The sequence below is a fragment of the Myxine glutinosa genome, chromosome 4 (assembly GCF_964187855.1).
Source record: "Myxine glutinosa chromosome 4, kmMyxGlut1.1, whole genome shotgun sequence".
In the NCBI taxonomy this organism is placed as follows: Eukaryota; Metazoa; Chordata; class Myxini; order Myxiniformes; family Myxinidae; genus Myxine; species Myxine glutinosa.
The window spans coordinates 125036643-125049343 of NC_136264.1; the positions used below are offsets into that span (position 1 = coordinate 125036643).

Consider the following 12701-nt stretch of genomic DNA (forward strand, 5'->3'; position numbering starts at 1 on the left):
CTACAAAGGCTCAGGCATGATAAAGCAATTTTTAACTAGAACGGCACTCAGTAGAGAGAACATACCTCCGCCTGGTTGGCCATATCACTCAATGGTGAAGAATCACTTAAAAAATTCGACTAGCCGGATCCGGATCTTTATCCAAATTGAATCGATTCTTCCCGAATCCGTCCACAACTTTTCGAGATATTTTGTCCACAAACGAACAAACAGACAAACAGACGGGTGAAAACATAACCTCCATGCACCTTTGGTAGGGGATGTAAAAATCACCCCAAAAAAACCTTCTTTTTTTTTCTTTCTTTTTTAGCCTAAACCATTCCCCATCAATCACTGATGATCACTTTGCACCTCCATATCTCCGCTTTCGGAGATATGGAGGTGCAAAGTTTTTTGGTTTTCCCAAGATGGCGGCCGAACGACGTGATATATGACTTCATAATTATCATAAAAAATTATACAGGTGGAGCTGCACCTACGATGAAAATTTCCTGTCAATCGGACCAATGGTTGCAGAGAAAATCATATTTATTCTGTGAGGACAAGCAAACAAACAGACTCAAATGCAATACCCTCTCCTCAGGTGAGGGTAAGAAGCCCAAAAGTCTAACAGCGGCGTAGCCGGGCTTGTAAAATATTATAAACCACAAACACATATGTTTAGTTTTTCAAACAGTCGTTAATGGTGTTAACAACATTAAATAAAGACATTTGGAGGAATCCAGACATCCGTGAGGTACATTTTACTTACAGAACTGAGCGAAGATCTACTGTAATCTATATACCCCACAAGGGTTGGAGGTGTGCTCATTTACCAAGCAGCTAGCCAGCGCTTGCCAAGCCAGCCATTCCTTAAGCGTTTTGAATGGAGTGCTTGCTCGAATGCTTAAACCAAATGGCGATCTCTCCACAAGAAACTTGGTAAATGAGCACACACCCAATGTTCTTGAGACCCGACCATAGATCGACTGTAATCTATATACCCCAAAGAGGAATGACCCTTCCTGCCCCTCCGTGTTTACGCTGTGAGTGTCTTGATAATCCAGAAGACGGCTTTCGCGACTAGGTTACAAATTGAAATTGATTCTTGAAAGACGAAGGGCAGTGGTTAATATGGTTATTTTGATAAGTTAATATATAGTTAATATATTAAGCATGACCCGTGACATTTAAACTTGTAAATTAAAATGTCGGTCGGTGCAGTCAGCCGTCGTAATGACATCATGGGCGTAATAACAGACACAAAACTGATATATTTCAACTTCCAGTAACTTTGCAGTCACTACGAAGGGATTAGTGTTACGATTAGATTTATTACAATATTAACGCTATGTTATCATTATTTCGAAAATGATGTTACCATTAAAAAAACCGAGGTGAATTCCTTACTTCCGCGGTTATTAATATTAGTACCGTACATGGCTCATCATTGATCATGAACCAAACACCACTGCAATCCATTAACTTTCCATTCACGACATTGGGATTAAAGTATTATGGTTATATTTACGATATTATTATTATTACGAAAACGATACTACTGAAACGATACTACTGTATTAACAAACCTGGGCTTAATTTGTCCGAAGCGGTCTGAAGATGAGGCATAATGCCTAAGACCTATACATACGGTGCCGTTTTATTGGAAGAGCCGTACCGTCGATGCTTTCGATATTTGATGGTCATTTTAACAATCGGTTTGTTTGTGTTTCACACTGAATGAAAAACGTAAAAGGTAGAGCATGGCGATTGTGATATATGGCAGGTTCGACGATATGTTCGGCCTGAATGGCATATAAATCAAAATGGCGGTGTGGAGAGTCAGCCACCGTATCGCCGTAATGACATCAGACGTAATCACATCACCCTGTCATGTGACCATACCCTCAGCTCTGATTGGTATACGTTTGAGGAGACATACATACGGATGGACAAACACTGTTCTGGACGGCTTCACCCAATGGGATATGCCGTAAAAAAAAAAATTAAAAAAGGGAAAGGATAGCAGAGAGGAGGGTTGTAGTAGAGAGAATAGAAGGTGTGAGAAGTGGGCAACTAAGTGGAAGTTTAGGGAGTAGTTATGAATAATGGAAGGGAAGGAACAAGTAGAAAGCTTACAGCGGAGGTCAAAAAATTTCCTTATTCAAAATAGCTGCTGCCCTTCAGACAAGGCGATGCTATAATTGGTGGCGTCTTCGATTTGAAGTTGGATCTTTCCAACTATTACCAGTTGCTTGCGAAAAGAGAATTCCGCCATGTATGCGTACATTATAAATGGGTGGCTCCTTCACCGCTGTAGTCATGACTGCTTACAAAATGCTCAATGCCTACAGCCACCTGTCAATATGAGGTATTGAGCACAATTGCCATGGGTGATTCTTTGGGAAGGGTGGCAAATGTGTGCCAACCTGCATCGCGAGGCAGACGGTGTTGAGTAGAATCAAGAAAAACATGCCGCACTCGCAACCATGCGACGTGACCAGGTCCCAAACTTTCTTCCGCATCCTGTTCTTGGGAACAAAGTTTTGCAGAGGCTTTGCATTCAGTGCATACTGAACACATTTGCGCTGCCAGGCAAGGAGGAAGGATAAGAAGAGAATATATGTTTTTTTGTTTTATATGGCATTTTAGGTCCCATACCGTGTTGCCCAGACGAGTTCAAGAAACAACCATGAAGTGTACATTGCTCCCACATATTGAGTATACCAGGCACAGTACTCCATTCCTGAAGTTCATTAATGAGCCAACTGGGTTTTTATTAATAATACTAGTAACTAGAACGGCACTCTGTAGAGAGCATAGCTCCGCCTGGTTGGCCATATCACTCAATGGTGATGAATCCCTTTAAAAATTCTACTAGTTGGATCCGGATCCGGATCTTCACCAAAATTTAATCGATTCTTCCTTGTCACAAACACAACCTGTCCAACAAGTTTCGTCCAAATCCATCCACACCTTTTTAAGATATCCTGCTATGTATCGTTTTTGGCCCTATCTCCCAATGATGAAGAATCACTTAAACAATTAAAGAATTCTCATATCCGAATCCATATTAAGATCCTCACCAAAATCGAATCGAATCGTCCTTGTCACATACGCTACATCTCTGCCAAATTTAGTCCGAACCCATCCACAACTTTTTGAGATATTTTGTTCACAGGCAAACAGACAGACAAAGGGACAGACCAACAGGCAGGGGTGAAGACATAACCTTCATCCACCTTTGGTGGCAGAGGTAAAAAGCCTGTCAAAAATGATTGGTTGGAACAGTTTATTCGACGGTGCAGCCTTGTGAGCGTGCCAAAGTCTGAAGCCTCGGCCTAGTGTAAAGTGTTCTTATATCTTCTTTATTTATAAGACATTATATGGATGTAAATGAACACTCGTTTTATTCTGCGCACGTTGCACATCACGTGCAGCGAATCTCACCTCCTTGTGCCTTGTATTTATTGTTATTTAAAAAAACACTTCTTTACACCGCCCTTGATGCTCAGTTTGCAAGCCACCATATACAATTCCAATAGAAGAGACATAATTGCTCTTTTATGGAAAAATGTTTTCGAGTTTGTCTTATCCTCAAAAATAGACCGTAGTGAACACACATTCGTGTTATAAAAAATTGGCCTTTAAAACCTACCCTTATGAAAGGGGACAGACATCTGTACAAACACACAAACATACAAACTGATATTGTGTTTTATATGGTAGATGATGCAACATGGCAATTTTCCTGAATTGGGATTTAGTTCCATGATCTTAAAATAAAAATCCTAAATGTAGCTGCCTTTAGCCAGATTTGAACCCAGAGCCCCTGTAATGTCAGTCAAATGTCCTCACTGTGAGGTCAACATGCTGACAAAAACTCCCAATGTTGGCAAAATGCTCTTTTATTAGAAGACTGGCACAAACACTCACCTGGTTCTTATCCAGTTCGCAGTTGTGAAATTCCTGCTCGCCTTGCTCTTGGAAGGTGATGATGACAAATCCCACAAAAATGTTCATCATGAAGAAAGCAATGATGATTATGTAGACAATGAAGAAGATGGAGACCTCTACTCTGTAGTTGTAAACTGGACCCTGGTCCTCAGCCAAGGAGTCAATAGCCTTGTAGAGCAAACTGCAGAGAAAAAGGTTAGCAGTAGAGATGACAATTAAACTATCAGCAGTGTGCTTTGGAATGCCCTTTTCCCAACAAATAAACTGTCAAAATATTGCTGCAGAAATCAAAGTTCTCTTGGTGCTGCTACTGTTACAACAAAAGAGGATGAGTGATATGTGTTACCAAAGCTCAAGCCAAAAAGGGTCCTGAACCTCAAAAAGGATATCTTACTCTGGCCATCCCTCAAAAGTGGAAACGGTGAAGAGGGTCAGCATGCCCGAGATGACATCATCAAAGTTAAGCTGGTTATTTTGCCAAATTCGCTTTCTCACACTGGGCTCCTCGTCAGCATCATAAGCGAAGAAATATCCTCTGGAGAAATAGAACTTTAGTGCGAAATGCATCACATAATGGAACAATATTGCAGAAAATGTATCACAATCTGTAAAGGCAGAAAACAACAAAATGACAGGGTGTTGGTGATGGAGGAGTCGGAGAGGACAGACAATGTTGTACCAGCAACACACAATGCCCACATTTGGTGCTGACACATTTGGAATGAAATTACTTTCAACAACTGCTCAGGATTTTTTTTTCTGTTATAATTGTAGGAAGTCAGATTTGAAAAGAAACAGGCCCACCACCTCCCCCAAATGCCCAAGCCACTGTATGCATCAGTCCCAAGCCCCAACTCACCTTTTTCCCTCCTTGCAATACATTAAAATAATGACCGGGACTTTTAGTCTATGACTACTACAATAACTACTACTACTGTTACTTCTTCAACAAATCTGATTATTCCCTTCCTGTGGGGTTATCCAGGCGAAATTTTTTTAAATTGAAATTCGCCCTGAACAAGGCTGAGAGCCAATAAATGTGAAGGGCTATAGAGAAAAAGAGAAAGCAAGTACAGATACATTCAAAGTACACCGCACCCATGCCAAATAAATAAACAAGAAAGAGCAATCAGAGATTGCAGACCCTCACCAGGTGTGTGGTTAAAGCTTTTGTGTTAAAACAAATATGGCGGCCGAACCACATGACCGATGACGTCATCATGTTTTTTTTTCTCCACCAATTTATCCCGAGATGATGCTCAATAAATTTCATCTTTATCGGATGAAGTTTTGTACTTGTCGAATTATGACGTTATAATGGAGGAACCTATGACATCATCATTAACATATGTTATTCCCCATGGAGAGTTCTTTGCAATGAGCTATGTCTCAATTTTTCTATGCAGTGCTTTCTGAGATATAGAGGTGCAAAGTTTTTAGTTTTTTTCCAAGATGGCGCCCGTGCCACCTGACCTATGACGTCATAATTATCATTTTAAAAATCTGCAGGTGAAGGTGCACCAATGGTGAAATTTTCCTGTCAATCGGACCAACGGTTGCAGACAAAATCATGTATATTCTGTGTGGACAAACAAACAGACAAACAGACTCAAATGCAATACCCTCTCCTCTGGCGAGGGTAATAATGTTGGAACCCATCTGTGGATCGGTCCCATCGGCCGATGGGCGACCGATCTGTGGATGCACGAGAAATGACAATGCAGACCCATCGGCCGATGGGTCTGCGCCATCTGCGGATGTGTTGTTCACCTTGAAGGAATGTGTTGACAGAATGGTTGGCCTCATAGAATCACATAATGCGTTATTGTGTTTAGAAAATTGACAATGCCCCGATTACGAAGCCACACCTTCATCTTTAGCTTTGGGGTGATTAAGGCATGCCAGGAATTGCTATATAAACAATGGAGAGCTGAGTCTGCCAGTGCCACCAGCGAAGTAGACCAGCGTTTTTAAATGGAGCGACATTATCTTATTTTTATCTTATCGACAAACGGTTATCGACAAACCACATGTCACCGACTGCTTTATAAACATTTATGACATCAATTGCTTATTTTTAGGTTCAAATAAACATACTCATCCACTATTGATGCATACACATTCCTTCAAGGTGAACAACACATCCGCAGATGGCGCAGACCCATCGGCCGATGGGTCTGCATTGTCATTTCTCGTGCATCCACAGATGGGTCGCCCATCGGCCATCTGCGGATCCGCAAACGGGTCAGACCCATCGGCCGATGGGACCGATCCACAGATGGGTTCCAACAATAACATATCCTCTGGTGCCTAGCGATGCCGCCATGCAGCACACAGAGATGGTATTGGGAGGGAGAGGTGTACAATAATTGATTGATTAATTGCGTAATTAAAATCAATAAACAGTGATCGTAAAATAATTAATTTCTTAATCAATTGGCTAAGAGCATACCTAAACCACCAGTGTTTCATCCAAAGCTGTAACTTTTTGAAAATTAATTAAATATTTAATCAAATGAAAAATATAAATAATGAATTGATTAATTGAATAATTAATAAATAGTTAATTGATGAATTAAATAATCAAAAAATAATTAATCGATTAAGTGATTAATCAATAAATCAAAAATACCCTTTCCAGCCAAATCACTTGGTTATTGTCATGTCCAAATATCAGCTTCCTAGCTCAAAAGGTGCCTGACATATTGCCCAGATGAGAAAGAAAATAAATAAGTACTTTATAAATCGATAATAATTAAGTAATCAATTAATCGATTAATGAAAAAATTTAAAATACTGTTTTTGCAAAAGCACTTGCTCACTATTGTGCCCAAATTTCAGCTTTCTAACTCAAATGATGGCTGAGATATCGCCCGGCCAAGCAAACAAACAAGAAACCAGAGTGAAAACTGAGTACTCCCTTTCGGCACCTGGCGATGACGTCATGCAGCGCCTAGAGATGGAATATGAAAGGAGCGGTGTACAAAATTGGCAAAACCTTCAGGAGGGGTAACTAGGCCAGATGGAAAATTAATTTTCCTCCCCACATTGGGTGTTTTTAGGAGACACCATCTCCATAATGGATGCCCGTTGATTCCCGAAAGGAGCTCATCCACCCTTTTTGAGTTGTTGTTTTTAGTCCTGGCAGGGTGGCATAGTCACCTTCCTACTAGCAAGTTATTGGCGCAAGTGCTTCACGTACAGGCTGGCCAGGCCCGACGTTCAACCGAAAGTCATTTGGGAAGGTATTTGTAAATTGTTCACCAAACCTTGTATCATTGGACATCTTGTTTTGCTGCTATACATGCCTCAAGGTAATAAAATAGTTCTTTTTCGAGAAACTTCAACACAGGAGGAGGTATTAGGCCCATCAAGCTCATGCTATGATTGCCAGCCTATGGTCCATGCTTTGTCCCTTTTAAATGCTGAGCATCAGGCAAGGATTCAGCACGAACCATTTTAAAGTCTTTGGTATGATTCAGAGGGGGTTTGAACCACCGACATCTCAGACCCAGAATGGTCGTTCAAACCATTACACCTCCAAGTTTGGTGATAATAATTAACAATAAAGATCATTTTCTGTTGGTGTCAATATTGAAGTGAAAAGGCTGCTTTAAAAATGTCTGCACTTCAAATGATCACGTGTCCGCTGCAAAACATTGCAGTGTACGTCAATGATCAATGCAGGTGAATTTGCCACAATAACTGTGACTTCTAAGCCCTGTTGGGAAGTGATGCCTCATTAATCGGGTTTTGGGATCTGGATTTCAAAAAAAAAAAAAATTTAACGTGATTTGTAACAATATGCTCCAAAGTGCAAAGTGAAGATCATGTTGCATTTTCAGGCCTGTTAACGTTGAGCCAAGCGATCGCCGCACCTGCAGTCCTGGCGTGAATGTTTGGACTCGTCGGTGCAGTGATACAGCTTTCCCTGCAGGAGGAACAAAGAGAAAAACACATGAAATGCCATAACCCCCTTTGGTTTTAGTAATTTTGCTGTACTGAGTTAAAGGCCACCAGTCGGCCATCTTTGGTCAGAGTACAAAACAAAATCTTCTGCATTTGTATGCTCATGTATTGCCTTTGTGCCAAGTTTGAACAAAATCGGACCATGCATGTCAATAAATGGTTGGGGACACGTTTCAGTAACAAAATGGCTGCCAGTCGACCATCTTGGATCTGATCTTAAAAGAAAATGACGTGCATATATAATTCATCATTCTTTATCGGTGTGCAAAGTTTGAACAAGATCGATAAATGCATGTCCGAGAAATGGTTGAGGACGTGTTCAATATCAGGTTTTTTACAACTAAAATGGCCGCCAGTCTACCAGTCGGCCATCTTTGATCAGATTGCAAAATAAAGTGAGGTGCACGTGTATGCCGTTATATGTACTGTGCTTGTCCAAGTTTGACCAAAATCGGCCATGCATGTCCGATAAATTGTTGGGGATACATTTAAGTAACAAAATGGCCGCCAGTCGGTGGATCTGAGAAATGGTTGAGGACGTGTTCAATATTGGGCTTTTTACAGCTGAAATGGCCGCCAGTCGGCCATCTTTCATCGCATCGCGAAACAAAATCATGTGCATATGTATACGATCATGTATTGTCTTTGTGCCAAGTATGAACAAAATTGGTCCATACATCCCTGAGATTACATCTCCGAGATATGGTTGCGGACGTACGGATGGGCGAGACCCAATCCATAAGCCTCCGTTTCGGACTAGGTCCAACGGTGTCTTTTAATTATAATTTATTGCTAATAATAGTTTGATGAAGGAACTTATGGTGAGAGAAGTTTGAGCTAAGTCATTATTTAGAATACAAGGTGATGCTGCAGTGTTCTTAAATACTGCATTAAATACTGCGTTAAACATTGCATTAAACAATGCGTTAAACAATGCATTAAACAATGCATTAAACAATGCATTAAACAATGCATTAAACAATGCATTAAACAATGCATTAAACAATGCATTAAACAATGTATTAAACACTATAGCTAACATGATCCCAGTTTACTGTTTGCCAAGTTGTTCATCGTTTTGACCACCAATTACATCGCCATTTGCAAAGGCCATGTTGGTTGTCAGTGAGTCCCAGTGAGTGAGTGGTGTGTGGACTTACCTTAAAGAGTTGGACCCCAATGCAGGCGAATATGAACTGGAGCAGGGTTGTGACTACAAGGATGTTTCCGATGGTGCGGAGTGCCACAAACACGCACTGAACCACATGCTGTAAACCACACACCACACAGGCTCAGTGAGCTCGTTATTGCAATTATCCTCGTTTTATCAGACTCTGCCATATCAGACTCGAACTATACCTGTATGTATTTGGAGACCATTTCTACATTTTAAGACTCCCTTGACTACCCGCTCAAATGTGATACCCTGCAACTGCGTGCATTGGTCACACTATTCCCAGGTATACAAGATTTGATGAATTGTACTTGTACTTTCCAGGAGTCTAATTGATTGCTCTGAAGCCATTTATCACATAATGAAGGTTGAATGTGACAAAAGGATCACGTATGTTTAGCACAACAATCTATTGTCGGGTTTGCTTCCCTTTAGAGCTGATTTTGATGGTCTGCCACATTGATCTTGTCAGCTAGTTGTCTTTCACTTCACGGTCATGTCCCCCCCCCCCCCCACCCCCCCCCCCCCCCCCATGGTTGAAGTTGTCATTCGCTGGAGGTGCCCACTCTCTGACAACCGATAATTGTCATTCCTGGTCGGACCTCCATTAATGCTTTAGGACTTGATGCTCCAAAACTGAGCAATGAGACTATTTATTCCCTGACTACTATTGATTCCTGTCTGTTGATCAAATTCATGGGAACACAAATCACGTGCACAGTGGGCAATTCTCATAACTCAGAAATGGTGTCCCATGACTTTTCGCAACATAGTGTACAAGCTGTTATATTTTTAGATTTTTCTTTTGATTCTAATTTGTTGCATTTTTTTGTTACACAATTCTAATTGCAGCATTGTGTTTACATAAAAAAATATTTTTGTTTAACTCACCCTTCTGGGATGTAAGGACAAATCAAACAACCAATTTATAGAACAACATAAAATTAAAACATAGGGGCAATACCCCTGGCACTCACCTGGTGGAATAAACAGTATACTGCACTGACTAAAGGTATTTTAAACCAATTTCAATGGTTGCTAGAAGACAGGGCAGCTTTAGAATCATAATAACATAATCATAAAACTTTAAACAAACAAAGAAAGCAAATACCTATTTTTGGGAGAAACCCCCCCCCCCCCCTCCCCTGTAGACCCCTAAAGGGGCAGATTTTTTTTAATGCCATGAACATACTGTTGCGGTTTTGAAATAAAGGTTAATTTCCCCTCTTAGTTAGTTACACCACAACATGAAGCCTCGCGATTGTTCAGTTATTTCTTAGTAAATGTAAGCGTAGTCCTTTCCTGTGTTTAGTTTTGCGTTGAGTAGGCCATTGAGATTAGGTGTTCTTTTGGCGCATTGCTTTGATGCTTTTGGTTTGGCGCTGAAATACCACGCGGCAGGCCTGAACAAGTCGACCGAGGCTGAAGGGAGGCGGGGCAGGAGGAGTGGTCGGTAAGCACGAGCCGCCAATCAGGGCTCGAGGGGAGTGGCTTACCACTGCGGCAGGAGGCGGGGCTTGGAACATTCCGGTAAGTTCGGGGAGGTGCCATATAAGGTCCTGCCCCGAGCCCATTAACCCAGATCAGGAGGAGAGCGCACGAGATCGCATGAGAACGGATGGCACGAGAAGGCAGAACGCAGAAGGCAGACGAGAACGCGAGTGGAGCTGCAGAAGGAATTGAATTGCCTATTGTACACGAACTTTCTGCCGTTCCCTGTGCTCTGCGCTGTATTAATCGCGCGCTCGAAAAGACGACCCCCGCTGGGCCACAGACGCGCGATTTCCTCCTGCCTGCCTTTGCCTGCATACGCGCCGCGAGGATTTCCTCCTGCCTGCTTTCGCCTGGATACGTGCCGTGAACATCGGAGAGCCACACCGGGCGAGCTGCCCCGGGGCGACTGACAGCAAAGCGCGCTTGGCGCGCGAACCTGCTCTTCTTCCATTACCCCGTGTGAGTGATTGGGCCCATTTGTCTGGGGATAAGTAAGACTGATTAAGCTCTGCTCTGTGTGCCTTTCCTTTCATTCTGATCATTGTACATAGTGTAAATAAATTCTGTTCTTCCTCTGATTTGACCGTCTTGTCCCCTTCCATCCATTGGCTTCGCATGGTACAAATAAAACCGCTCGAATCGGGTTCCAATAAAAGTAACAGCACGAGTCATGTGATACACATTCCGCTCGGGCGTACTCGATTAAGCGTGGCTCGTGCGAGGCTCGATCCCCGCTTTCGTGGCAGCGTGGGTACCAAAGGTACGTGCGAATTTGTCCCGAAACCCTTTTTCACGTTTGCCCGGAAGTGGCGATTCGGTCTCGTGGACCCGAAGACCCAGGGGGGGGGAAAGGGGTTGAATCCCCCCTTTATAACGGGAACGGGCTTCGGGGGATCTGCAACAATACTTTGGTATATCACGGGTAGTGAAGGTTGTGGTCAAGTTTCATCAAAATCGTGTGTGTAGTTACTGAGAAGAAAGCAAATACCTATTTTGGGGGGTAACTCCCTGTAGATCCCCAAAGGGGCAGATTTTTTAAAATGCCGTGAACAAACTTTCCTACATCACGGGTGGTGAAGGTTGTGGTCACGTTTCATCAAAATTGTGTGTGTAGTTTCAGAAAAGAAAGCAAATACATATTCTCGGGGGTTAAACCTGGACCCAATTTGACCCTGCCCCCCCTCCCCCCGTAGACTCCCTTATACTTTGATTTTCTTCGTGCTTTGAACAAACTTCGGTACATCACGGGTGGTGAAGGTTGTGGTCAAGTGTCATCGAAATAGTGTGTGTAGTTTCAGAGGAAAAAGCAAATTCCTATTTTTGGGGGTCAAACCTGGAGCCATTTTGACCCCGGTAAACCCCTTAGACCCCGATTTATTTTAATTCCGTGAACAAACTTTAGTCACAACACAACAAATATAATTTGTGCCAAATTTGATCGCAATCCCATCAGCGGTTTCGGAGAAGAAGTTGCAAGTGTTTACGGACTGACGGACGGACAACGCGCCATCGCATAAGCTCCCCTGAACTTCGTTCCAGGTGAGCTAATAAATAACAGAATAAAAAAATAATTGAGAGAGGATATGGACTGCAGTGGAAAAGTAGCAGATTGGTGGACATTGAACAAAGAGAAAGATAATGTTAGCAAAAATAGAAATAAATTTCCTCTCTCACCTTCAATCCTTCAGCACGATCAATGGCTCGAAGAGGTCTGAGCACCTTCAGTACCCTGAGGACCTTGACCACAGACATGGCATTGGACCTGTGGGAATGTCCAGTGAGGTCAACATCTTTACCTTTGCGGTTTGTACCAAAAGCAGGGGAAAAATCAGTGTACTTGTCTGATGATTTGGACATTCACGTGGAGAAGCAGAGATCTGAGCCTGCAAGATCTCAACCTCTGACACACCTGTCATGTTTCCTCCAGCAACCAATGACCAATATTATCCTATAAGACTCATGGAAGAACTAAATGACAGAAGGTATAAAGTTTCTGTGTACTACCAATGGGGGTAGGAGGACACAAGTGTGCAGAATGAGCAATTACCTAGAGGTCAGGCAATCAACAAAAATGGATGAGTCTTAAGAATCTGATAAATTTGAACATTAAAGTATTACAAAGAGCTGA

At 42.1% G+C, this 12701-nt stretch overlaps 1 protein-coding gene across 1 annotated transcript in view; it reads right to left on the reverse strand.

The window, feature by feature from the left end:
• Window positions 1–12701, reverse strand: part of LOC137425952 (voltage-dependent L-type calcium channel subunit alpha-1D-like) — a 136290-nt gene that overhangs the window by 66435 nt on the left and 57154 nt on the right. The window contains exons 22-27 of the mRNA XM_078775106.1: window positions 12248–12335; window positions 9066–9173; window positions 7815–7867; window positions 4331–4471; window positions 3916–4117; window positions 2409–2567 (exon numbers count right to left, since the gene is read on the reverse strand). Of these exons, the coding sequence (XP_078631232.1) occupies window positions 2409–2567; window positions 3916–4117; window positions 4331–4471; window positions 7815–7867; window positions 9066–9173; window positions 12248–12335 (751 nt within the window). The remainder of the gene's footprint in view (window positions 1–2408; window positions 2568–3915; window positions 4118–4330; window positions 4472–7814; window positions 7868–9065; window positions 9174–12247; window positions 12336–12701) is intronic.